At 44.1% G+C, this 27272-nt stretch overlaps 2 protein-coding genes across 10 annotated transcripts in view; one reads left to right on the top strand and one right to left on the bottom strand.

Annotated features, from left to right (window-relative positions):
• Nucleotides 1–2592: 2592 nt before the first annotated feature.
• LOC135906113 (uncharacterized) lies at nucleotides 2593–11114 on the bottom strand. The gene is made up of 4 exons (XM_065437327.2): nucleotides 10120–11114; nucleotides 9893–10032; nucleotides 7894–8019; nucleotides 2593–6453 (listed from the first exon to the last, which is right to left on the bottom strand). Exons 1-4 carry the CDS (start codon nucleotides 10301–10303, stop codon nucleotides 4549–4551), a joined length of 2355 nt encoding a protein of 784 aa, XP_065293399.1. The 5' UTR covers nucleotides 10304–11114; the 3' UTR covers nucleotides 2593–4548.
• Nucleotides 11115–16510: 5396 nt separating this feature from the next.
• The window catches only part of Art4 (arginine methyltransferase 4), a 191111-nt gene continuing 180349 nt past the window's right edge, over nucleotides 16511–27272 (top strand). For 2 of the 9 annotated variants that reach the window (XM_065437335.2, XM_065437336.2), the window contains exons 1-2: nucleotides 16511–16837; nucleotides 26662–26796. In XM_065437335.2, coding sequence (XP_065293407.1) covers nucleotides 16705–16837; nucleotides 26662–26796 — 268 coding nt within the window. In that variant the 5' untranslated portion in view covers nucleotides 16511–16704. The remainder of the gene's footprint in view (nucleotides 16838–26661; nucleotides 26797–27272) is intronic. The other 7 variants (XM_065437330.2, XM_065437328.2, XM_065437332.2 and 4 more) reach the window with 6 other exon arrangements.

The following is a 27272-nucleotide window of genomic DNA, read 5'->3' as shown; positions in this document are numbered from 1 at the left end:
CTCCCTAACTTTTCGCGAAAAATCTTCCCCTATTGAGAGGTCTGATTTCTTTAGTTTAAAGCAGTTTTTTAGTATGACACTTTTATCTCTTGCGTCTAGTAATTTAAATATCACTGGCCTCGTCTTGTTCGGTCCTCGTCTTCCTAAACGATGTATGCGCTCAATGGCCACAGGTTCGAGTTCAAGGATTTTTGTGATTATTTCCTCATTTACGGCCTCTTCTAGCGCTTCGCTTGTTTCTTCTTCCATTTCTGGTAGGCCATAAACAATTAAGTTTGACCTTCTGCTACGGTTTTCGATGTCGTCTATTTTTTCTTCAAGACTCTTAATTATCTTATTCATAGAAGCCATTTCTTTATGACACGCGGTCACTTCAGCTTCGAGTTTCGTACGCCATAGGCTGTAGTGTTTCTTGTAGTATGCCCGTGTTGTTGTTGTGTGTGGGCCAAATGTACCTCCAACTTTGATCTGGAATTTTCTGTCTTGCAGAAAGTTACTGTTTAAGTGCTGTACCAGAAATTTTTTTTGCTCATCGTTCCTCTTATTAGAGCAGCATAAGGTACTGCTGTTAAAGGCCTCTTCACTCTTTCATAAGCGGTATTACACAATGTCCTGCGACAAAGTTTCTGCTGCTTATGGCCCACTCATAACTGCCAGAAGGGACAACTCTTGAAAAAGGTTTTCTTTGTGCTATGTGTGCGACGTAGTATGAGCATTCATGCCTTGACATTTATACATCTGTAGAACCAGCTTCCTGACACAGTACTTGCTATACCTGATCATGCTTATTTGTGCAGTGCTGTTGAACAATACATATTGATGCAATGAATATTTACACACTCGAATTATCACGAAAGATGGCTGTTTTACAATTCTGCCCTCTGCTTTCTATTGCTTTTTTATTGGTGTTATATTTTGCATAAGCATGCCCCCCTATGCAATAGTATTTTGAAGTCTAAGGGTTCAATAAAAGGTGATGAACTAAATCTAAGTGCAAGAGCTTTTTTTTTTATTTTTCACCTACGACTCCCATCGAAATGCGACTTCCATGGCTGGCAAATCAACCCCTCACCTTGTGTTAGCAGCAGAATGCTATAGACACAGTGGCAGGTGAACAAATTGAAGAACAATATTTCTGTCTATTATTTTTTTTCTTGCCTGTATGCAAGTAAAGTTTGGAATAAATTTGTCATTGCAAAAAAAGCCCAGTTTGTGGTCCTTTATCGAATAAACCACATATTGTGTATTGTTGAAATGCAGAAATTTGTTCTAAGATCCTCGGGTGATATATGTTCTTGCAAGTAGCATGGTATTTCATTACTTATAAAGATAGTAATCGCAGCGGATATCGTTATATGGGTTTACACACTAATATATGTGATCACAAACTTATTAGAAACATGTAAGGCATGAATGTTTCTGCACATTTGATCAGCTGTGAACGTGCAAGAACTGCTTGTACCGGCCGACTTCACTGCACAGTTTTGATTTACTTTTCTTCAGCGTGTCGTTTTATACTGTTTTATCCCCACAAGAACAGGCCGTTTGCCTGCTTTTTGCATTGTTGCACCAGTTCTACATGATTGTGCAGGAGGGTACGTTGTCACTGTGCCACTATAGCAAGCAATTTACTTAATCTACTAGCTGTACAGTTAATTACCTTGCAGAGCAACTGTTCATACAGATGCAATAAGGATACAAAGTCCGCAACATAGTCGATGTTTATTGGTTTTTGTGCAAGAAAAAAAAATTCTCCAGAGAAGAGGTGCAACTTAACGTGCATGTAATAGTTTATTCGAGCCACGGATTTAATGCTATCGTAGCAAATTCATTACGATAGCCTACACTTTTGCTCTGTCAAATTTAATAAGAGGCAAGATGAGCTTTCAAGATGCATCGGGAAATTCATGCTTGAAAACCGACAAGAAAATGCAACTGAACGGTACCGCGTTCAGCGCAACGTTGAAATTTCGGGTACTTTGCTGTCTTGTCATTTGCCCTTGCCGAGGTTGAAATAATTCAAGCTGCTCCGTAAGCGCGATTTTTCTATGCTACTCAACAAAACATTGCAGCAACCTCGTCGTCTGCTGGGGATCGAACATCTCTAGCTAGCACTGACAACTCGCAAAGGCGCACGAAGCAAACGTGAAAATGCACTTCATTTGCTGTGTAGCGTGCAATAGGAGAATGCAATCTGTACAAGTTTTTTATTCTCCCTTAATTCGCGCACGTACCTAATTCGACGATCCACGTTTCCGCGATTGCACTTGTCGTGCGAGACGCCATCAAAACAAACCGGCGAAATAGCTCCGTTGACAGCTCTCCGCGCAATTTCGACGGAAAATCGCAGCGATCGGTGCGACGGTGCGACTGTGCGACCAACCGGTTGGTCGCAGCCGAAAATCGGGGGGACGGCACTGCGACTGCGATTTTCATCGCAAACGACGGAAATCGCACTTCCGGTGCGACGAAAATCGCATCATGTGAAACAGGCTTCAGAGGACCCAATCAAATATGTCGCTTTACAGTAGTCGAAATCAAGCTTCGAAGAACTTGAAAGATACGAAAGCTCTCAGGTAGGCATATCTGAAAGAAATGTTGGACTTACAGCTGCTGCAACAGGCATTTATATGTGCTGCATGCAGGCAGCCGCCCGCGGCTGTGTCTTTGATGAAGATATGAAGATATTAAAGGTTAGCGCTAGTGTTGGTCTACTCTATCCGAACGTTTCTGCTGTACAGGTCATTTATTCGAGCGTTTAAGCACCGTCCTATGGTAAACGCGGCAAATGCTGCAATTGCTACCACACGCAAACTTGGCGTGGCAAACACTTCGCAACGGTAGCAACGGCTACGCGCTTCCTTATTTACCGTACGGCTGTTGCAGCTGCGCTAAAGCTCTCCATTAACTGGGTCTCAGGAGGGTGCTCTGCTGTGGCGGCTGTGGGTATCTCCAAATAATGCGCGTATTGCGCAGCATATGGGGCATATGGCTTTGGGGGCCAGTATACTGGCAACCAAAGCCATGCAAGCTAGACGTCCACGTATGTACTAGCAAAATATCTTGAACAACGAAAAGCCAACACTGGCAGCCGCACTGACCACTTCATAAATGGCTGTTGCGTGCGCGTGCATTACGTTTATTGCACTGATGGGCATGCAAGAAGAGAAAATGAGGACTGCTGACCACGATGCGTGAATAATCAAAATATAGTTTATTTTTGCTAAAGCTTACTTACTATAAATACAAAGCACATAATTAAGGTCTCGTATTCGAGGACTTGCCGTGGCAAGTAAGACGAATGTTGCTACAAGAAAGCTACATCACAGGCATACATTTATTATACACTGTTACAAATGAGTGTAAGGGATTGGTAAATCAACATAAAACTTAGATTTGAAAGTAATGAGTAATATATATGAGGTAAGTACACATGGGCAGCAGAGAAATAAATATGCATAAAAAGTACTACAAAAACATTGCTGCAACCCACAAGGACACATAAAAGACTGGTATATCTGTAGCATTTCTTCATCTAGCACACAAGACACACCAGGAAGGGGTGAAAACACAGACACGTGCTAATTTCCAACAGATTGATTTTCAGAAGCGTCCCACACATATATATGGCAATGAACAAGTGCATGGGCATTTACAACTGCGTTTGTAACATTTGACGTGATACAGGCACAACGAATAGGCCAATACAACAATCAAGAAAAAATGGACTTTCCAAACGCATGATGGATAGTTCAGTTGTAAATTACAATAAAGAAACTAAAATTTTTGTTGGGTGGTTTTTTGTTGTGCTTCCCGCCAAGTCTTTCACTCCTTATGGTTGAGATATTTTTTTCTATTAAATCAACCAATGATGTGCACTCACACACACGTCCCGAAAAAATTTTTCGACCAAGATTCTCAAAAGCCATGGCAGGCTATGCAACCACTATTTCCAGCTAAGTATGAAATAAATGAAATACCAACATATTCTATATTTAGCAGATTCCAGTGAACCACAGTGCAGAAGAGCAAAATCACAGAACATCGTTAATGGAGTGTGAAGGAAAGAAACAAATGAAGGTGTCACGCGAAATGTCTCTGTCATCATGCCAAGGATTCAGCCTACCTCTCACTAACTCTAGCAGTACAAACCAACAAAGAATACAACACAACATAATTGGAGCATCGAATACGAGACGGGCACAGCTAAAAAAAAAACATTGGCATAAAAGCTACGAAGGATGAAAATGAAGAAATGGTTTTACTTATTATAGTATTTTTACTTCCAAGCACCAAACATATATATAGGCTTACAATTATTACAATGGTGATTTGTAACATTCCCTCACAATTTCAGCCTTTCTGCCCACCCTTCCCCGTGAAACCCAGTGCTCCTTCTGGCGCAGATGGTCCTTATGCAACTGCAATTTCTTCATTGCAACTCTAGTTGCCGGTGATGCCAATGCTCTTTTTTTTGCTTTCACACCTGAGCACCCTTTTGTCGGTGAACCTCTAACAGCAATTCCATTGCTTGTGGTCACGTTTTTTTCAGCGAGCATTCTTAAGCTCATGTAACGATCCAAACAACTGCTGCAACACTGTGTCATCATGAATGTAGTGCAGGGAAGACAGTATGCGCTCGGTTTCAGCCCTTATCTTCGATTTGAAATGGCGCCTGCTCTGTTCAGATGTTTTCTGCAAATCGCACTCAATATGTTCAGTGTCTACATCACCTAGCTCTTCAGTGTGTCGTGCGTCAGATGTGCAGCCTGTAACAGCATGAGCAGTCATATTCGGCCCTTCCCTGTATTCTGCAGGCAGACGTGAAAAACCCCACCCATCAACAAGCAAAAAAACTGCAGCAAAGTGCTTGCATGGCAATTTTGACCTGTTAAAGTCGAAGCATGTGCAGCTTGGAGTGCTGAAGTTAACTTTATGAAAGCCCCTCCCCTCATTGACAGAACGAATATGGAATGTTCCTTCCTCACTGCCAACTTCCACGTCCTCGGACCTGTAATCAGACGCTCGTGCAAGCCGCTCCATAATGTGTTTTGCTACAACAGGAGGCCTCCCATGGAGGAACTCGGGCACAGCATGGTGGTAAAGACGGTATGAAGGTGAAAAACTCAGATTCGCCTGCAAGAATTGCACCTCTTTCTGCGGAAAAAAATTTTCAACCAAGACCTTTAAAAGCCCCTGCAGACTACGGCGACCGCTATTTCCAGCTAAGTATGTCTTCAGCTCCTTGTTTTTTGATTCAGTTCCATTGTTCGTGCCAAAAGGGAGGTCCAACCTATACATCTTCACCCACATTTCCTTTACTGAGAGCCATTTACTGCTTACATAGGCTTGCAACTTCTCATTTTTCTTCCATTGTGGTGACTGCTTCACAGCTTCAATAGCTTTTGTTAGATCATCTTCATTCGCACTGGATGCTACTTGCCTGAGCATTTTCTTCACAATGTCGACATCTTCTACTTCATTTTCTTTTTTTGAAATCCACCTGTGCCAAGCCTGTTCTCTGTGAAAATCACACAGGACTGGCCGACTGTTCGGGAAGGCAGCAGAAAGTGCGCTGATTTCCGCCTGGCTGTAGTCCACCATCCAAAACTTAGGACTCAGAGTTGGGTTCCATGCCTTAAAGGTGTTTAGTGCCTCTTCGATGCAATCAGCTGTTTCAAATTGCACCATGAATGCACCAGCAATAGCATAGGAACTTGCAGTCTTCACTACAATAAGAAATAGTGGTAGGGCATAATCCGTTGTTTTATATGTGGCATCAAGACATACCACATCATCACTATACTTAAGCATCAGTTCCCTCATGAACTCAGTCTGAATGCAAAGCAGCAGTGTCTGCTCGCATTCCTGTGCAACAGTTTCCAAAGCGTCACAGTAAGGTAACTCATCCAGCGGCTCCTCTTGCCCTTCTGAATGATGTTCCATTGACTTCACATGATAGGGTCGAAAAAGACATCTTGTTCCAGGTGCTTTCTCAATCATTTGTTCAACATACACAGCTACATTTTCTTGATCAATTGAACTACATCTATCTTTACGGAGTGCCTTCTGGATATGATTTTTTATGTCTGTCTTTGTAGGGTAGAAATCTCTGCATGTGGTCGGGGGGCACTGCTTGTTTGAGAACAGTACATCTCGGACAAAAAACCTCAGACAGCTCTCAACTGTTTTTACAGATGTCACACCTTGTTGTACAAGCTCACATATCTTTTTTGACACTTCTGAATTTATTGGCTGCGCATAGCCTGCACACCGGGCATCAATGTCGTGGTTGCAGTGACTTTCCCTGTCGGACATGCAGACATAGAAGCGATGCTGGCGCAGAACAGGTTTATCACTAGATTCTTCTTGCAATGCCAACCTCAGCCGGGACATCACCTCCTTCGAAGCTGTCTCGTGCTGCCATTTGCTACATTGTTCTGAGATGTTAATCTAGAGAGAAAAGAAAAGAGCAGATGGTAAACAGAGTAAACAAAATTAAGTGGTTCTGAATTTTGTCTGAAGGAAATAATAACCTCTTTCAGTGATAGAGAATAGAGATAAATTTGACATACGAAAGCAAAGGCATGACAGCTTAAATGCATAGGCATTAGAAGCTCATGTCATTATATTGATGACATTACAGAACAACATCAATACAATAACACTACAATAATTTTAAATAATTTTTTACAGCTTTATCAGCATTTGCCAGGGGGTCTATACATGGCCAAGCATCCTTTATCCACAAATACTGCAATTCAGTGCTGTAAAGCGCACTTTTTTTTATGCTTCTCAACCGACAGTTTCACCTGTGGCATCAAATGCTAAGATTTTGCATCAAGAATTGCAGTATGAATAAGTGAAAAGATCCAAACCAAAGGCAAGAAATAATAATGACAACAAACAAGAAAAATCTTGTACATTTATGCAACAGTCAAATGTATTACAAAATGGAGACTGTCCATGTTTGTCAGGAAGCATTTCAAGATGTCTGTACAACACTCTTGGTTTCTTGGGCCTTGTAACATGCGCTAGCAATTGTACTGTGAAATCAAACTCATGCGCTGACCCAGCATTCCAAACGTAGTGTAGAGAGGGATATATCTCATCTCAACAAGCACACTTGGAATATGAGGTTATCGCCATGACATAGAAAGAAATTATTAAAACAAGTAGTTACGTTCACAAGCTGAATAACATTTCATTCAGTGACTGCAAAAACAGTCATAAATAAAGCTGTAAGACTTGTAGGTTGAATAATTGTCCATACCATCTCTAAAAAAATTGATTATTAAAACAAGGGCGGAGGCGGAGGCATGTACAATTTAAAATTGCTCATACTCATAGGCATTACCCCGTCAGTTCAGCCACTTTCAACCAGACACATTTCTGCACTCGAAGAGGAGCAAAGAATGTTGTTCAGTACTGATTGCACAATCCACGTGCATTCACAAAAACATGTCTTTCATAGCGCATATGTCAAACCACAAGTTTCTTTCACAAAATTAATGACAACTAGTTGTGCTTAGTGGATGCCCCCAATTTTAACACCCTAAATTGTCCTAAAATAATTAAAGTCAATGTATGGAGAGAGTAAGAGTTTTTTTATTGGAAAAGAAAAATGAGAATTTAGGCATCATTTGAAATTCGCTGCATGTCAGTTCATTACTTATTTGGCTGCAAAAATCAACATTTTATTCATGACCGCTAAGCTGATGAAGTGAATGTCTAAGCTGAAATGGTCTAATTTCAAGTCCCTTAATTTAAAAATAAACATGCAGCTAAAGAAGGCTGTTTACGTTATCATCAATGTTGATCTTCCTGGGCTTCCAGCGAGTAAATCAATCCGAAAGTCAAGAAGTTATATATAGGCTATGTGTTTTTGCTTACCCTGAATTCCGGAAACAACTCCACTTGTTTTACATGCATCATTGCAGTGCAGCCCTTCTTCTTCGTTCCTTGTAACTTCACCTTTTTTCGTTGGAAGGTAGCTGCTGACCATTCTGCGTCTTTCTCCTATTGAATGAAGTGACATATCGAACATCAGTATGCTATAAATAATCACAATTATATTTGGATGAGTGCATGCAGTTAGTGCATTCATTACGAGTTCAGTATTGGTTCCTTGCTCATGCTCGTCCTTTATGGAACAATAAGTTCCATGGTCGCTTTAGCTCCTGCCAGTTGTCAATATTGTAATTCAGCTTCGGAGCAGCACTTCGCACGTTCCCTTGGGCACAGGCACCAAAACATTTGGCTCACATTTACATTAGCATTATAGATCAACCCTCCCTCCCGAACTCCTCCCCTCTTCACCCCCCACTGAATTCCGTGGATTTTACAAATTTTTTAGTGTATAGTGATAGAAATGCTAATAGGGCTGGGTGCTTAAACACTTTAATCTGATTAATACCTAACGTTTGAATAACTAACCATCTTTTAACTATCGCTTTACTGATTTACAAGCATATAGTACCTAAAATGGAAGAAAACTGCATTTGAACGAGACAGGTCATTTTTAATGATGTCGACTTTCACATTATTTGATGCTCCCTGTGCTACTCATTTATGGATTTGCCTGACCTCTGCTGTGTTAATATTGCAGCATGCCACTGGTAACAAATAAACCCTGCAACCAACAAGCTGGTTCCAATGTGTCTTACAAAACACTGGGGAGTTCATGCTCACTCCTGCTTTTTAAGCACTTCAGAAGGCACCAAAAGGATGACGTGAGGGATGTGTTTTGCAATATCTTCACCAATTTTCTTCAGGTTAATGTCAACTGTATGAACGTGCCACCCAGTTACCTTCATATTTCTCCGTGCTACTAATAATAGCAGGCTTACAAATTTCGCTTATTGTATTTTTCCGTGAATTCTGCCATGACACACAGCACTGGAAGTCCTGCTACTAGAGTACGGTTAACTTCAGTCTAACCTCCCCCAAGTGCGTGTCACATTTTTAGATGGTATTTTTGACTAATATCAAGGTTAAGGCCTCCATCGTCATTACGGGCATAATAAATTGATCAACAGGGGAATGGGTAAATTTGCATACTTTAAATATTAACTAATTAAAGAAATATGAAAGAATCCTGAATAAATAGTAAATGTTAACGATGTTGACATGCATAGACTTGAATGGATGCACTGTCCGCTTCTGTTTCTTCAGAAGCATCGCCATTGCTCAGTTTTAACGGTATTTTATCATTACAGAAACTATATAAATACTCACTTGGAATACTTGTCTATAAATCTGTTAACGGTAAGCTCCTGTTCTCTATAATTAATTACTCACGACCAGTTTCCTCACTCCACATCCAACCGGTTCACTTCTACCAACAGCTATTCATTACCACAACCTAGAACTAATGATGGTAGATTCACTACTAATTTTTTCCGCCACACAACTCAGGAACTCAAATAACTTGTTGTATTAAGATACAATGTCATTTATACACATTTAAATCGACCCTCCGTGAATTTTTTCACTTATTATGTTCATTTCATCCCCATTTTATTATCAATTATTTTGTGTTATTAAAATACCTTACAGTGTTAGCTATAGTATCTCATTTTGAACAGTGCCTTATGTGGCATATTGGTGCCTTGGATTTAATTATTCTACTCATCTCTAGCGGAAGGTTCCTTGTGAAGTCTGTTGACTATGGAACCTCCCTCTGTATGCATGTATTATTTCCCATTTAAAACCTAAAGAAAATTATAACATTTCACTGCAGCAGTGATGCGGACGGCATATATGCTATCGTGAACGCGCATAAGCAGAATTTCGTGCGACGTACCGATGCTTGCACGCTTCAGTGCGTAAGATATATGAGCGCGTTCTACCCATATCGGCTCCACATAGTATCCGTTCAATTGCCACGTACCTGTCGAGCACTTCTTGAATCTTGCACCTTGTGAAGGTCTCGCCCAAAGAGGCAGCCTCTGTCCACGGCTTGGACAACCTTAAAAGGCATGTCTTCATTCACGACCACATGTCCGCGCTGAGTGCTGAACATCAGCCTGCCTGATATAAAATAAATATTTATATCATCGTACCGTCGATCCTGACGCGGTACGTACTATACGTACTACACGCTTGCGATGAACATACCTTTTGGCTTCACGGAGTGCTCAGTTTGGAAGCACACATTGACAGCGGCTAGGTCCCTCAGAAGCTCTTCGTATACTTCTTTGGAGTCTGCATAACCGGCCCAGGTGTTTCCACACTTTTTCAAGTCCCGCAGGTGCCTCTTTAAAACTTCTTCTTCAGGTGCTATCGGCACAGCAGGCTCCATCGTGACCCCCGCCACAGAAAAAGTGGCGCGAAAATCTGCTCACGGCCACAGGCCAACGCCAAGGAGGCGTTGCACAGGCACACGGGCGCGCCTGCTGGTGTAGTTGTATATTATAGTTTGTGTTTCTCCAGTGCGCTCATTCGATTTTCGTCTGCTGCACGCGCCGGCGCAAGCGGTGGTACCGTTGCTAGGCGACGGCCGGGCATGCGCAGTGTAGAGCCATGTGACACGTACTGCGGAGAACCTCTCCCGTTCGATTTATCTGCACTACCTCTATGGCACTACCTGAACTAGTTCATGTGGTGCCACACTCGGCCATTCGTTTTGGCAGTGCAACGTGGCGCCCTCTGAACTACGGCGTTCGTTTTAAACAAGTGCAGGCGTCGTGCAGGGCTAGTTCAGGCAGACCCTGCACCGTGTTGAGAGGTGGTGCCGGTCGTGCACAAGCGCTACAACCATGGCAGCAGACGACGGCAGCATTTGCGTCGCAATAGGCGGCGTGGCAACGAAGCTGACGCCGATCGTCAATGAAGATGGGAACCGTGTTTGGCGATAGGCGTGTTTGGGAACCGTGTTTGGGTACCGTGCGACTCACAACTTCTTCACAGTACTTAGGAATTCTATTGCGTTGCAACCTAGTTAGCTTCAGCGCTAGAATTGTGACAACATCGTCGAAATCCTCGTCTTCACTGTCCGAGTCCATCAGCTCAATAACTGTTTGAACGATGGCTGCAGATGATGCGCCGCAATCCATAGCGGTTTCCACCATATATCAACCAGCCTGTACACCCTTCAATACACTTTCGCCTAACCGCGGGCATGCAGGCTGGATCAATCCATGAACTAATGTCGACGTGCAGCTAGCGAAGCGCCAAGACCAGCAGAAGGCCTGCACTACCTGCACTTCAGCATTCGTTTCAGTTTGGCGCTAGTGTCGCGCTATGCCTGCACTGCTGAACTGGCGCTGCATGAGTGTGGCACTTTTTCTGAACTGCCAGGAACTAGTTCACGCAGTGCAAGGTAAATCAAACGGACCTATAGAGTTTCTCACTGCATTATAGTGAGAAACTCTATGCCAAGAGTCATTTATGCCTTCCACAGTGCCACGAAAATAAAGATAGCGGTGGCGTCGTGAACTAAAGTATGAGGCGGAGAGAGGGCGCGGGCAACATCAACCAACCTAGGGTGCCTCGATGCGCGCGCCGCGCGCGCATCGAGGCACCCTACAACCAACCAACCAACCAGAGTTTGTGGGGGTAACAGAACTTTATGCGGCATAGAGTTTCCTACAAAAATTACTAGAGGGAAGTCTGGCGCCTCCTAGACGAAGATGAAAACAGACTGGGAGGAGAAGCGGCAATAAATTACATCCGAAACGCAACAGCCGAATCCTTCCAAGGCAATGACGAGGTTGTACTTGAGGAAAAAAAGAGCATGAAAGAGACCCAAGTGGAAAAGGAGCTGGTGCTGACAAATTTAAACTGGAAGAAAGCGGAAGAGAAAATTCGTAAGCGCACAGCCACAGGGCTAGACGCGGTTCCCGTTAGGCTGATAAATGAACTGGGACCAAAAAGTAAGGAAGCTCTGGTGAAAGCAGTGGAAGACGAATACCAGACAGTTGGCGACAAAGTAGAATGAATTTAATTTATAAAGATAAGGGGGAGAAAGACAGAATTCACTCGTATAGACCGTTGGCCATTACATCGGTAATATACAGGCTAGCAATGCAGGCAATCAAATTAAAGCTTCAAGCATGGGCAGAGAATAATATGGCATTTTGGGAGAGCTTCAGAATGGCTTTAGAATAGGTAGGCGTTTGGATGATAACTTGTTTGTTCTTACTCAGTGTATCGAAATATCAAAAGCAGAAAGCAGACCGTTGTATGTGGCCTTTTTGGACATTACAGAAGCATACGACAACGTAGACCGCAACATCTTGTGGGATATTCTGGAAGGGGAAGGCTTAGGTAACGATTGTCTACAGCTTTTGAGAGAGATTTACCTAGAAAATACCGTTTGCGTTGAATATGGGAAGGAATGAGAAGCGCGGAGAAAGTTCAAATCAACAAGGGACTGAGGCAGGGGTGCCCTTTATCCCCTGTTAGATATGGAGCTGTTTCCTGCGATTACGTCGAGTTCCCCAGACCACATCGGATTGCAGCGCAGCTAATTGAGGAATGCAGAAGCAGGAAAGCGCATTCCAGAGGAGACACGTGCAAACAAGTTTGCGGCCCCCAGGTCGTGTGCCGCCGGGATTAGAAGGGGCCCTGGGACAATGGAGCTCAATCGTCCCCCTTCGCCTTTGAAGAAGGCATTTGCCACCGCTGCGGAGCCGAGTCACTGGAAGCAGGTGGGCCCTTGTACAATGGAGCATGAGCGCCCCCCACCTTCTCCATCTTAGAAGAAGTGGGTTGCACCACTGTGAGGCAAGACCGCAGAGAGCCGCCGGGTGTGACAACGCGGTACGGGCGCCAACCATTGGCTGAAAGTGGCGTCATCGGAGCGGACTCTCCTATTGGTCGAACATGACGTGACTTCCAGTGCTCGAAGGGTTTATAAGAAGCCTTCCAGAGAGACCTGAGCATTCTGGGACATTCCCTAGCTGATTCCCTGATTCACCTCTCTCGAACTTCTTGCCGCGGGCCGCAGCGTTCGAGTTGCTGCCGGCCCGTAATGTCTGTACGACTGTTACTTGACTCCCAAGTTGTGTTTCATCCCGAAGTCCCGTCCTTCAACCCCTACACCCCGCTGCTGTTTATGATGTACATGGTGAGGATGGAGAGGGCACTAGAAGGAAGTAATATCGGGTTTAATCTCTCATACAAACAGGCAGGTACAGTAAAAGAGCCGCAACTCCCAGGTTTATTTTATGCGGACGACATTGTGTTGCTCGCTAACAAGCAAAGTGATTTGCAACGTCTGGCTAATATCTGTGGACAGGAAGGCAACAATTTGGGTTTGAAATTTGTTAGAAAATCAGGTGGTATGGTATTCAATGAAAACAGTGATACAGACAGTGGAGATACAGGGCCAAGAAATACCTCGGGTAACAGAATATAAATACCTTGGTATATGGATAAACGAAGGCAATGGATATATGGAAACACAGGAAAAAACCATAACAGTCAATTAAGGGGAAGAGAAATGCAGCCATAATGAAGCACAGAGAGCTGCCGCTCACTTTTACTCAACCATGGCTTACTCGTTCTTTAAAAGAAAAATAGAAAAACAAAAGACGACACAGAAGATCCGGCTCTCTCCTGATTGAGAGCGCTATGGGGATACAATAGGTACGAGGTCCTCCGAGGTATGTGGAAAGGGGTAATGGTTCCAGGATTCACTTTTGGAAATGCGGTTGTTTGCTTTAAATCAGGGGTACAATCAGCAGGGCTCGACGGGAACCAAAGGTGAGTGGGTCGCCTCGCATTGGGCGCTCAAGGGAAAACTACAATTGAAGCTGTGCAGGGGGATATGGGCTGGACTAGTTTTGAAGTGAGGGAAGCTCGCAGTAAAATTGAGTATGAAGAACGGCTGAGAAATATGGAAGAAAGTAAATGGGCTGGGAGAGTGTTCAGGCATCAGGCAAAACATTGATTCACAATGGAGGAAAAGAACTAGGAAGCTTACCTGGAGCAAGTATGCGGCCTGTGGGGTGGGCAATAACACAGCAACAAAGAAGGTCAAGCGGAAAGTCAGAGAGGCTGAATTAATCTCATGGGTGGCGGCAATGGAAAAGAAACCTGCCATGAGTAACTACTTAAGAGGAAAAAACGAAATCAGAAAAGAAACCATTTATGATAACTCAAATTAAGGGAAGCTCATTACTTTTCGAAGCGAGATCGGGATGCCTTAGAACACGCACCTATGCGAGATATCAGATCACGAGGGTTGCAATGTGGGCTTGTTGGTGCATCTTCAAGGGGAGTATGGCAGCGCGATTCAAAGACAAAGGGACAAACACAGCGCTTTGTGTGTCCCTTTGTGTCTATCTCTTGTCCCGTCTTTGAATCGCGCTACCCTACTCCCCTTGGAGATATCAGAAGGAAGAAGAAGCATGTGCTTGCTGCGGTAAAGCTAGGGAAACGACGGAGCATATTTTATTAGAATGTGAAGACGTCTACCCAGCGGTCGATTTAGGCAACACTGGCCTCCTTGAAGCCCTTGGGTTCAGCGGGAGCAGTGGTAAAGCAAACAGGTCCGCAATAGACGTTAGTAAGAGGCGATTGGAGGATGCCTCCTTTACTAGATGCCAGCCGCGTTGCTCGCTTTCCCATTGTGGCGGCGGTTTCCTTAGTTGAAGTTAGTTCAGCATAAATTCCGTGAGGCGGCGCTCGTTGCCTTTTCAACTAGTGTTCCTGTATATGCTCCCTGCGGGAGCATATACAGGAACACTATTTCAACTTTCGGCGGATGTGGCAGCGGCGGCTGAATGCTCCGCCGGCGCTTTGTATGAGCGGGCGTCTGTTAGCGAGCGTTATCGCGGGCCTCCGAGATGGCAACAGACGCCATGGTAATCTTTGAGGCCGCAGCACGTGATCTAGGTTGCAGACGTCCGCCACAAGCGGCGCTCCTTGCCTTTTCGCGGAGGAGAGAAAAGGGAGAGTGCCAGGAACCGAGTTTACGGACAACGCGGCTGGCATCTAGTGAAAGAGGCATTGTCTGTGGTAGTACGTTCTCTTTTTTGCTGATTTTTTATTTCTTTGTTGCAGCGGCCACTCTTTTCAGACTACAATGGCGGCTTTGTTTTGGTTCTGTGTGCTCACACGTGTTGCTCCGTAGGTTTCGTACCGTGGCAGAGGCGCCGTGCGGGCAGGTTTGCGTTGGTCTCCGTGTTTTGTTGCGCTGCGTTATTTGGACCGTGCTCTCCCGGATGTTGCTGTGGCCATGTGGGGCAGGAGGAACTAAAGTTCATGAAATGAATGCGCATGCAACGCTGTACGCAATGTACCGCGCCACGGCAATGGCTACGGACGAAGGAATATCCGCGGGAAATTTCGCCCTCTTTCGCGGAAGCATGTTAACGTGCTAACGACTGCTTAGTATTGCTGCGGAGCGCGGGCGTCCGAGCAGCACGGTAGCGCGCTGCGCGGCTTGGTTTCGCGAGAAATGTAAACAAGAGAGGAAGGAAACGCCATGAGCAACGCCAATTTCCGGCTTCACTTTAGCTTCACAAAGAGTGACGTCAGGTCCTCTCCTGAGTTTCTTTCCTCCGTGCCTGGCACCATAGAGTTTCCTACAAAAATTCTTGTAGGAACCTCTATGCCTGGCACTAGAGTTACTGTATATGCTACCACAGGTAGCTAGCATATACAGTAACTCTACCTGGCACAGACTTGTCTCGCCGCCTGCCGGTAGCAGCAGGAAGGAGCTGGTAGCAGCAGGAAGGAGCTGCTTGAAAGGATTGAAAGGAAGGATCTTGAAATCGGCGTTTACGCGACTGCAGCTTTTTCCTGCTGCTACCGGCAGGCGGCGACACAAGTCTGTGCCAGGGCTGGCCAACGGCTTTTCAGATGCCATTCTGCCCATAGGCGAGAACAGTTTCTCATTTTTGTTTTAAAAATAGGCGACTGATCGTGCCAACTGTTATACTAAACGACTCGGACAACAAAATGCGATCGTTCTGCAAAATTTGAGCAAGAACAGTAGAGTGATGAGTACAAAATCTTTTTTTTTTTCGAACAAGCGCAATCAAATATCCTGTACTCTGTATGTACGAACCCTTGCACGCATAGAGTTTCATATTAGTATACCTTATTTAGAAACTCTATGCTTGCATGTGATGGGGCACCATCCACATGAGTCTAAAAAAAAAAACATGCAAAAGAGGCAGTGGCAAAATGCCTAGAACAAAGTTTCAGCGCATGTATTCGAGGTTGTTATATTTCACAATTAATATATTGGCTCAGTGTGTATTGGCTTTGTAGCAGAACATCGCGGCGGCTGTGCGCCGTGAACGCGCATAAGCGCAAGAGGAGAAAGATAGAAATGCAGTGGCACACGTGAGAGAGACGATCGTTTATGAGAGAAAGGTGGAGGTCTCAGTAGCCACTTTTTAAACTCCATATGCTGTCGATAATTTTTGTGGGAAACTCTATGCTGCCGATCACGGTAATCTATAGTAGGGTGGGGTCAAATGAACAATGTCATCTGTCTATGCATGCTTTAACTCCCTTACCTTGCATTCAATATGTCTATCAGTCGCAAATTACGCTCGAAGCCCATGTGCAAGTCATGTCACAGAAAAAAAAAGAAAAAAAAAGGAGGAGTATAATATCTGCGTGGTAGGATTTCGATAATCCAGCGGGCTCGTCTCGCGCCCCTCCTCGCTTAACGCGCCGCTTTTCTTCTTTTACCCGTGGAGATCGCGCACCTGCACCTGGCGGTGGCTGGCAGTTGTAAATATGGCGGCCACGTTTGAAGGGGTGCTTTTATCCAGTCTGTCCGATACCGGCGAAATAACTCAGAAGTTCCCCATCCCTTTACTTCTGACAGTGGCCGACGAGTCGGATAACCTCATTGTGAAGTTCAAGAAGCGTGAGTAACACCGTGCACCGATCCCTTGCGCTGTTCGTCGGCTCTGTAAATCGAGCTTCTTTGTCTCCGCGCGCATTGTTTACTGAGGCGCATACATGTTGCACTTTCTATAATCTGTTTAGGCCTAAGGTCCTTTAATCGGTCCCTACTATTGTTTCACAGATCCTTGGCTGTTCGAAAAGCTCGTTTCGGCTTAGACGCACGGTGGCCGTACCGAAGGCCTGCGTGCGCGTTCGAAAGTGCGCGACATGTCGGGCCGCGTGGTGAGCTTTGCTGGCCAGCCGGCATCGGGCGGTTTCACTTCACCGAATGTCGCATGCTGCCAAGTGTAGCGGTACCTGTCGTTGGACCTCATAATTTGCGTGACATGCGGTCGGTGACGCTTCAGACATGTCGGTCGAGCAGCCATTTCCACCGTTTCCTGCTCGAAGAGCCTGCGAGTCTTGTGTATAGGTGTCCGTGCGGGCATGTGCGTTTCGCAGCGATGGTAAACGTTGGTCAACTTTGCTCTCGTGAGGGGTGCCCAGAGTACTTCCCAAACAAAAAAAAAAAAAATTAGATAAATAGATACTCGTGTTTGCCCTGAATAATCAGAATTGTAGGCTTTTTGTCTGTGAAAGGGCTGCTATCAAAACTACTCTAGCAACTGGAAAGACGCTCAGTGCGATCGCATCCTACCATCTCGAGCGTATTTACCGGCCGTCTACTAGAATTTTTTCCCACAAACGCTAGCGGTTGTGCAGATCGTGATGGTGTCGGGTTGTTTCCTCTTTAGTCGTATTGTTAGACCAATCAATAAAGGTCAACATTTAATCGAACAGCTTACCTTCATTTCATGGCAACACATATCGCAGACACGTTTTTCTGGTCTTGCCATAGGCAAACAAGTGCTCTGATGAGTGCAAGAAGTTTATCCTGTTACATGTCCTTCATACTATTCATAAGTGTAGGTAGTCACTTTTTGAGTGCACACAACCAGGTTTAGGCTCCTTGGGATTCTGTATCCGGCAGTCTTGGAAATGCTGTTTTTTCCCCATTTTGCCACACTGAAGTGAGACGCTGTTGTAGCTCTTCTGAGAACATGCAGTCTAGAGATCGGCATCTATTACTATTCTTGTACTACCTTGCACATCAGCCTCGATGAGCTGCTTCATACTCTTTCAGCAGAGCTGTTACCCTGAGCCAAGTATGGAAAACCGTTGGCCTCTTCTGCAGATGTTTTACTGTAATTGCACGATTCTAATGCACACTTCTTGAAATAAAAGGTGCGTCTAAATTGTAACTTCTTTTCAATGAAAGATAGCTACTCGCACTGCCATCGAACGGATCGTCTAAAGAAAGGGATGCTCGGAGATGCAATGACTCTGGTTTCGTTACGTGATGTGTCCAGTAGAATCGGCACCAAGTTATTTAAAAAAAAAATATTTGGATGGTAAGAGCAGGCTGGGGAACAAGCAATTGACAACTACGGTGTTGATTTTAGGAATGCTGGAGGAGAGATGTTGATAGGATCTGCAGAAACAAATAAGCTTTAATAATGAATACCTTTTTCAGGAAGCGTAGCAACCGAAAGTGGACCTGGAAAAGCCCTAATTGTGAAACAAGAAATTAAATCCATTTCATTCTTTCTGCCGATCCCAGCATAGTGTAGGATGTAGAAGTGATAGGTAAGGTAAAGTGCAGCGATCACAGAATAGTGAGGGCTAGGGTTCACATCAATTTGAAGAGAGAAAGAGCAAAATTGGTCAAGAAGAAACGGGCCAACCTAGAGGCAGTAAGGGTAAAAGCAGACAAATTCAGGCTGGTACTTGCCAACAAATACGCAGCCTTAGAACAGAGAGATGAAGATGACATAGAGGTGATGAATGAAACCGTAACTAGACTGGCTTCAGAGGCAGCAGTTGAGGTGGGAGGCAAGGCAATCGGTAGGCAAGCTCTCCCAAGCAGTGGCGTAGCTAGGTCTTCTGGCACCCGGGGCCCTTAGCTCTTCTGTCCCCCCCCCGGGGTGTAGTCGATGAAGGCGAGGATATCGACACTTTTCGGGTGTCTTCAGACGTATATCTCCCAAGTAACTCTGGGAGATATACTGCTCCCAAGTAACAAAGGACCCAATAAAGAAATGACAAAAAATGAAAGTGTCCAACTCAAGAGATTAGATAGAATACGCGGAACTGTCAAAACTGATCAACAATGCGAAAATAACTGATATTTGAAACTATAACGGGAGAAAGACTGAAGAAGCCGTAGAAAATGGTGGCATCCTGAAATCAGTGAGAAGAAAACTTGGCATAGGGCAAACAAAGATGTGTGCACTGAAAGATAAGCAGGGTAATATTATCAGCAATCTCGAAGGTATACTAAAGCAGCGGAAGAATTCTACACTGACCTGTACAGTACCCAAGGAGCCACAATACCTCCATTCGAAGCAGTAATGAACAGGTTGCAGAGACTCCTCCTATAACTAGTGGTGAGGTCAGAAGGGCCTTGCAAGACATGAAACGGGGAAAATTGGCAGGAGATGGAGTAACAGTAGATTTAATCCTAGATGGAGGAGACATAATGCTTGGAAAACTGGCAGCTCTTTATACGAAGTGTCTATCAACTGCAAGGGTCCCAGAAAACTGGAAGAATGTGAACATTATACTAATCCACAAATATGGAGACGTTAAAGAATTGAAAAACTATAGGCCCATTATATACTCTCGGTGTTATATAAAATATTCACCAAAATAATCTCGAGTAGAATAACGGCAATACTGGGCTTTAGTCAGCCAAGGCAACAGGCTGGCTTCAGGAAGGGATACTCTACAATGGATCACTTCTTTTTTTACTTTATTACCCACAGTGCCTTAACAGGAATTACAGTGGGAGAGGTATACACAAAAAAGATAAAAATACATACAGTGTCTGTCACACAACTAATACAAGTAACCACTAATCACAATCAGTCACAAAATACACGTCATTGGAACAAACTTAAACGCGGTTATGCTAACATAGAAAAGAAAACATCATTAGATATAACAGAGGCAATGTTAGACGGCAATTGGTTCCATTCGCGGATTGTTCTAGGAAAGAAAGACAATCGAAATAAATCAGTCTTGCATGCGATTTCCCTTACCTTGAACATATGATCAACTTGGTCTGAGACATAGTGAGGTGCAAGCAAATATTTTCTATTTTAGATACCAACACGACCATGGTAGAGAGCATGAAAGAATTTCAATAGGAACTTACGCCGACGATTATCTAAATTCTCTCAATGCAGTGTTTCGTTTATACTTTCCGCCCCAATAGTCCTGCGGTAATTGCCTGACACAAACTGGGCAGCCAAATTTTGAATCCTTTCCAATTTATCAATGTCTCGCTTTGCTGGAGGGTCTCAGACTCTGCAGGCATATTCAAGTGGTCTAACATTGGTTTTGTACAATAATTATTTAGTAGGTACAGGAAAAGTTATGGCATTCCGAGGTAAAAAGCCCAACACTTTCACAGCTTTGGCTGCAACGTAATCAACATGTCTCTGCCACCTTAGCGAAGATGTAAAATAAACACCTAGGTATTTGTAATCTGATACTTGTTTTAAAGGTATGCTGTTTAGATTATAACTGCTCATGTGTGTGTGGATACTTTTTTCTGGTAAATGTCATGTAAACAGTTTTTTTTTCATTTAAGTTCATATGCCACTTTACACACCACTCGTTGATTTTGTCTAGATCTTGTTGGAGAACACCTACATCAACACATTTTACTTCCCTTTATAGCACACAATCATCGGTGAATAAACACACCTGAGACTGGATACCCTCAGTTATACATCATTTATAGAAGTCATAGTGTCAGAAATAACCTGCAGATTTATATTATAAGCTCCAAGTTTTTTAATTAAGGAAGCATGGGGTATAGTGTCAAATGACATTAATCAGGTAATCGAGAAATCCATAGATCATAGATTATGTAAGCGCATTTGATACAGTAGAGATACTAGCATTCACAGAGGCATTACGTAAACAAGCAGTACAGATCGCTTGCATAAATACCTTGGAAAATATCTACAGAGATTCCACAGCCACCTTAATTCTACACGAGAAAAGTAGGAAGATGCCTATAAAGGAAGGGGTCAGACAAGGAGACACAATCTCTCCAATGCTATTCACTGTGTGCTTGGAAGAAGTATTCAAGCTATTAAACTGGGAAGGCGTAGGAGTAAGGATCGACAGCAAATGTCTCGGCAACCTTCGATTTGCCAATGACATTGTTCTATTCAGCAACACTGCAGACGAGTTACAACAAATGTTCGAGGACCCTAACAGAGAGAGTTTAAGAGTGGGGTTGAAGACTAATATGCAGAAGACAATGATGAATAGCTGGGCAAAGGAACAAGAATTCAGGATTGCCACTTAGCCTCTAGAGTCGGCGAAGGCGTACGTTTACCTAGGTCAATTAATCACAGGAAGCTCTGATCATGAGCAGGAAATTCATAGAAGAATAAAAAAGGGTTGGATCGCATACGGCAGGCATTGTCAGTTCCTGACTGGAAGCTTGGCATTATCATTGAAATGGAAGGTGTACAATCAGTGCATGTTACGGGCGCTGACATATGGGGCAGAGATTTGGAGACTGACAAAGAAGCTTGAGAACAAGTTGATGACCGGGCAATGGGTGATAGAACGAAGAATGCTAGGCATAATGTTAAAGAGACCCTGAAACGATTTTGGCAATTTTCTACAAACGTACTGAGTCGTTAGAGTACGTTCTTCTGATCATTAATTGATGCATCTAAGTGCTCTGCGTAAAGCGTGTAATTTATTATAAGGTTTTAAAAATACCCATCGCTGCCGATCGCAGCGCACTGCTCGGCGGAATTTTAAGCCGCCCCTACCCATATGATGCAAATAACCCATATTACGTCACATGGGCGAGCTATCTGATTGGCTGACCAGGGCGCGTGGTCGATCATTTTTCCAACTTTATGGTGAACAAATGATGCTCGTAATAGTTGGAATGTTAGTTACTTTGTTTTTGTAAAAAGAAAATAACTTAAAGAGAATACACAAGAATAGTCTTTTAGTACACTTCAGCACTTCCGGCACACAGCAAGTGTCGTCTGCTTGTGTTACAACGTACTCCATTTTGACGAGAGCTCCGCGGTCAGAGTCGGTCTCAGTCTTTTCGCGAGCACTATGATTCAGCTTTGTTGCCTTGTGGACTGCAAACCTAGCGACCTGCAAACCGCGAGTCCAGTATTAGGGCAAACGCAAGCGCAGGGGGACAGGGTCTGGCCGCTTGACTGTGCCGGGATGAGCCACGAGATGAGCAGAAGGGCAAATGTGAACGGTCTGCACGGTGCAGCCACCTGGTGGCACAGAGCTCAACCACACACAGTAGCAGCAACGAAGTGTATTCTTTGCTGCTGGTGTGTATTTTTCGCAGGAGTGTAATCATCAACACGTTGATTTATAAATGTTTAAAATGCTTTACACTTGGTTAGAGCAATATTAGCGCTTTGTTTGACTGGTTAAGCGCTGCGCCAGCAAGTGTCTGGACCGTGCAGACCGATCAGGCTGCTCACGTACGTCTACGCTAAAGTTCCTTCATCAGCTCGAGTTTATGCCTCCAGTCATTTGCCGAAATGACCAGCTTGCCTGTTTTTAGCGGAGTACCGGACACGTTCGGCGCTACAATAGAATGCTCGCAACGCACGCTGCTTCGATAGCTCTCGGTCGACGGCCAAGCGACTAGCGGAGAGGTCTCGCGCGGGAGGGGGCGTGCTCCTAAACAACCGGAAGTGAGCGATGTGACGTCGCATCGTGACGCTGAACCAGTGAAGGCGGAGCTTAGCGCCGCTCGCTCGGCGAGCGAGTTGAGGAGGAAAAGCATAGCTAGGGAGGAGGGTAACTTCTGATCGCTTGCAGCTCCATTAATGCGTAACGCTTCACTTAAATTGTGGTGCGAATGTTCTACTTAAGCTGTACCCTACGCACCTACAAAATTTGTCCGAACCGTTTCAGGGTCCCTTTAAGAGACAGAGAGCGGTTTGGATCAGATAGCAAACGGGTATAGCCGATATTCTAATTGACATGAAGAGAAAAAAAATGGAGCTGGGCAGGCCATGTAATGCGCAGGTTAGACAACTGTTGGACCATTAGTGTTACAGAATAGATACCAAGAGAAGGGAAACACAGTCGAGAACGGCAGAAGACTAGGTGTAGCGATGAATTTAGGAAATTTGTGGGCGCTTGTTAAAATCGGTTGGCACAAGACGGGGCTAATTGGAGATGCTGGGAGACGCCTTCGTGCTGCAGTGGACATAAAATAGGATGTTGATGATGATGATACCTGCACATTACAGTCGGTTACAATCATCGGGTCTTGGCTCTTCTGTACCGACTACTTCATCAAAAAGTTATTACAGAAAGTCACAAAGGCATAAATACGCTTTAACTTACCAAATAAATTGCAAGATGCGGTGAGAATGTAAAGGACAGGACTGATGAAAGATGAACACACTCTGCTGATAAATGCAGTTGTTGAACTGATGTGCACAACTAAAGCATTTTTTAGTAGGCGATGGTACTGATTCACGATTTGTGTACTCGAATTGTGGATAGGTTTTGAACAAAGTTCTTGGTTTCTGCAGCATTGAAATTTGTTCAGATTCTATGTAGGACTTCAAAGTCATCATAAGCATCAGCCTATTTTATGTCCACTGCAGGACGAAAGCCTGCGACTTCCAATCACCCCTGTTCTGCGCCAACCGATTCAAACTAGTGCCTGTAAATTTCCTAATTTCATCACCCCTCGTAGTTTTCTGCCGTCCTTGACTGCACTTCCCTTCTCTTGGCACCCATTCTGTAACCCTAATGGTCCACGGGTTATCTAATCTACGCATGAGATGACCTGCCCAACTCCATTTCTTTCTCTTATGTCAGTTAGAATATTGGCTATTCCCGTTTGCTCTCTGATCCACACCGCTCACTTCCTATTTCTTAACGTTACGCTTAACGTTCTTCGTTCCATTGCTGTTTGCACGGTGCTTAACTTGCTTTTTAGCTTCTTTTTCAGTCTCCAAGTTTGTGCCCCATATGTTAACGCCGGTAGAATGCACTGATTGTACACTTTTCTTTTTAATGATAGTGGTAAGCTCCCAGTCAGGATCTGGCAATACCTGCAGTATACGCTGCAGCCGATTTTTATTCTTCTGCAAGTTTCCTTCTCATGATCAGGGTCCCCTGTGAGTAATCAAGCTAGGTAAACGTGCTCCTTCACAGACTCTCAAGGCTGACTGGCGATCCTGAACTTCTGTTCCCTTGCCAGGCTATTGATCATTATCTTTGTTTTCTGCATATTAATCTTCAACCCCACTCTTACACTCTTTCTGTTAAGGTCCTCAATCATTTGTTGTAACTTGCCCCCGTGTTGTTGAACAGAACATTATCATCTGCAAACCGTAGGTTCTTGAGATATTCACTGTTGATCCTCATTCCTAAGTTTTCCCAGTTTAATAGATTCAATACTTCTTCCAAGTATGCAGTGAATAGCATTGGAGAGATTGTGTCTCCTTGTCTGACCCCTTTCTTTATAGGTATATTTCTACTTGTGGAGAATTAAGGTAGCTGTGAAATCTCTGTAGATATTTTCTAAGATATTTACGTAAGCCTCCCCCACTCTTTGCTTAGGTAATCATGGTTTTTCATTTGAATTCACTCTGCCGATAAAAGCAGTTTTGGAATTCATCTGCACTACCAAAACTCCCTTTGTTTTGGTAGGTGATGGGCCTAAGTCAGGATCTGTGTACATAAACTGTGAATAGATTGATTTCAAACAGAGTTCTTAGTTTCTGCACCAGCAAAGTTTGTCAAGGTTATTCGTAGGACTTTAAAATATCCATTGTCAAATAATGCATACCCATCATCTAAAGTGTGCAGACCAGGGGTTCCGTGGAAAAAAAAGAAAAGAAAAAAAAGGGATTTCTTGATGCCTTGGCATGCAGCCTGAAGCTGAAGACTGCAGTTTAGAATGCATATTTTAAACGTTGCTATGCGTTCGTCAGTTTCAGGATGGTCTGAGTTGCCAAGATGTCAAGTTTTATTCCCGCCTGCAGAATCTTTGGTTTGCATACTTTTGATCAGAGGTGTACGTCCCGCCAGATACCGTGCTGAAACTTCCATCTCTAGGTTTACTAGTACGATGATTCACACTTTAGTTTCTATACAACTTCAGTTCAGGAACAGGTGTAGGTGTGTGGCAAGGGACAGGAATGAGGAATGATAAATTAAGCTGCATTTATCCTGGCTTGAGTAGGGGGTCATTGTGGTTGTCATTTTTTTCATGGCCTGGAATTGAGTACACAGTGATTCTACATGATGCAGTATTGCAGCGGTGTGCACGTGTTAAATACTTTATGTTAATATAATAGACCAACCTTTACCTTCAAGCTAGTAAACTGGGAAGGTGTAGGAGTAAGGATTGACGGCGAATACCTCAGCAACCTTCGATTTGCCGATGACATAGTTCTATTCAGCAGCGCTGCGAACGAGTTACAACAAATGATTGAGGACCTTAACAGGGAGAGTTTAAGAGTGGGGCTGAAGATTAATATGCAGAAGACAAATATAAGGATAAATAATCGGGCAAGGGAACAAGAGTTCAAGATCGCAAGTGAGCCTCTAGAGTCTGTGAAGGAGTATGTTTACCTAGGTCAACTAATGACAGGGAACCCTGACCATGAGAAGAAAATTAACAAAAGAATAAAAATGGGTTGGATCGCATACGGCAGACATTGTGAGCTCCTGACTGGGAGCTTAACGTTATCATTGAAAAGTATACGATCAGTGCATTTTACCAGTGCTGACATATGGGGCAGAGACTTCGAGACTGACGAAGAAGCTTGAGAACAAGTCAACTACCGCGCAAAGAGTGATGGAACGAAGAATGCTAGGCATAACTTTAAGAGACCGAGAGCGGTTTGGATCAGAGAGCAAACGGGTATAGACGATATTCTAATAGACATCAACAGAAAAAAATTACGCTGGGCAGGTCATGTAGTGTGCAGATTAGATGGCCGGTGGACCATTAGGGTGACTGAATGGGTACTAAGAGAAGGGAAGCGCAGTAGAGGACGGCAGAAGACTAGGTGGTGCGACGAAAATAGGAAATTTGCGGGTGCTAGTTTAATCGGTTGGCGCAGGACAGGGGTAATTGGAGATCACAGGAAGAGGCCTTCGTCCGGCAGTGGACATAAATAGGCTGATGATGATGAATATTGAAGAGCTCCCAGTTACTCTCTACTGACTATTAAATTTAGGCATGTAGGAATGTTGCAAGTTCACTGGTAATGGCAAGAAAGCTTGCCCCATTGTAGGCTCTAATATACTTTGGCTGATACTTCTTGCATTCCCTGGCACAGTTAATTACAAAGTGAATGAAACAGTGATCACTAAAACCAACTAACAAAATTATATTGTAAACCATTTCTGCAGTAGTGCATACGAGGGCGAATCAGTCTTTGCCCCTATATTTTTTAGCCAAATTATGGCTGTAAATGTAAAGTCAACATATACATTCCCAGCAGCTGATTTTCTTCAATAATAATAGCATTCTTCTGCCAAATGAAGACTTTAACATTGACTGCTTTATGTAGCTTTAGTGTTGTGTGCCCTTTTAAGCTTGTAGAAACAGTGATGTGTTATGCTAGGAGAATGCCAGCAAATTAGAAAAACAAAATCGAGAGGCAGACATAGGCAAAGTGACGGGAAGCTGGCTGGAAGAGTGATATGAGCAGTACTGCGTAGATGTGGCCAAGTGTGGTGTTTCCTGTGCAGGCGAGAGCAATGGGCCTGAGGCTGTGCACGAGGTGGAGGTCTTCAAGGACACGGACACAGCCCGTGTGGGCAAGCGTGCCTTTGTCATCACCCACACCAAGGGAACACTGCTGGCACTCTTCCCCAACAGCCAAGGTGGGCCTGCTGTACTAGGTTGCTTTTCATAAGGAGCCAGCTGTGGATTACAGATGAACCTGTACCTAATAGATTTGCTTTAAAAAACAGGCTTGGGGATCCTACCATATTTCGGTTCTATGCCCACTTAAATGCCTGCTCCTTGTGAAACATTGGTTGAAGGTCTTTCTTTCCCGCGGAACATACCTTTGCAGCTCCGAACTTGAATTCGCTACTTGCTCTAAAGAATAGATGTAGAAAGTAGGCCGTGAAAGACAAACTTTATTTCTAGTGCCAATGACCGTGTTAAGGGTTAGGCACGCCGAAATAGTCCGAAATCTACACTTGCTCGTGCGGCAGCTTCAGCTTCACAACTGTGGTGTGCATGGATTCCAGCTGCTGCGTGAACACTGGCGGCAATCCTTTAGCATGCATAAAATCAATTAAAGAGTCGATCGACGACAGTGCCCTTTGCGTGGACATCGAGGTCGGGGTCA

The sequence above is a fragment of the Dermacentor albipictus genome, chromosome 9 (genome assembly GCF_038994185.2).
Source record: "Dermacentor albipictus isolate Rhodes 1998 colony chromosome 9, USDA_Dalb.pri_finalv2, whole genome shotgun sequence".
Lineage (NCBI taxonomy): Eukaryota > Metazoa > Arthropoda > Arachnida > Ixodida > Ixodidae > Dermacentor > Dermacentor albipictus.
Note: the sequence above shows the minus strand (reverse complement) of the source record. Positions and strands in the feature narration are given on the sequence as shown.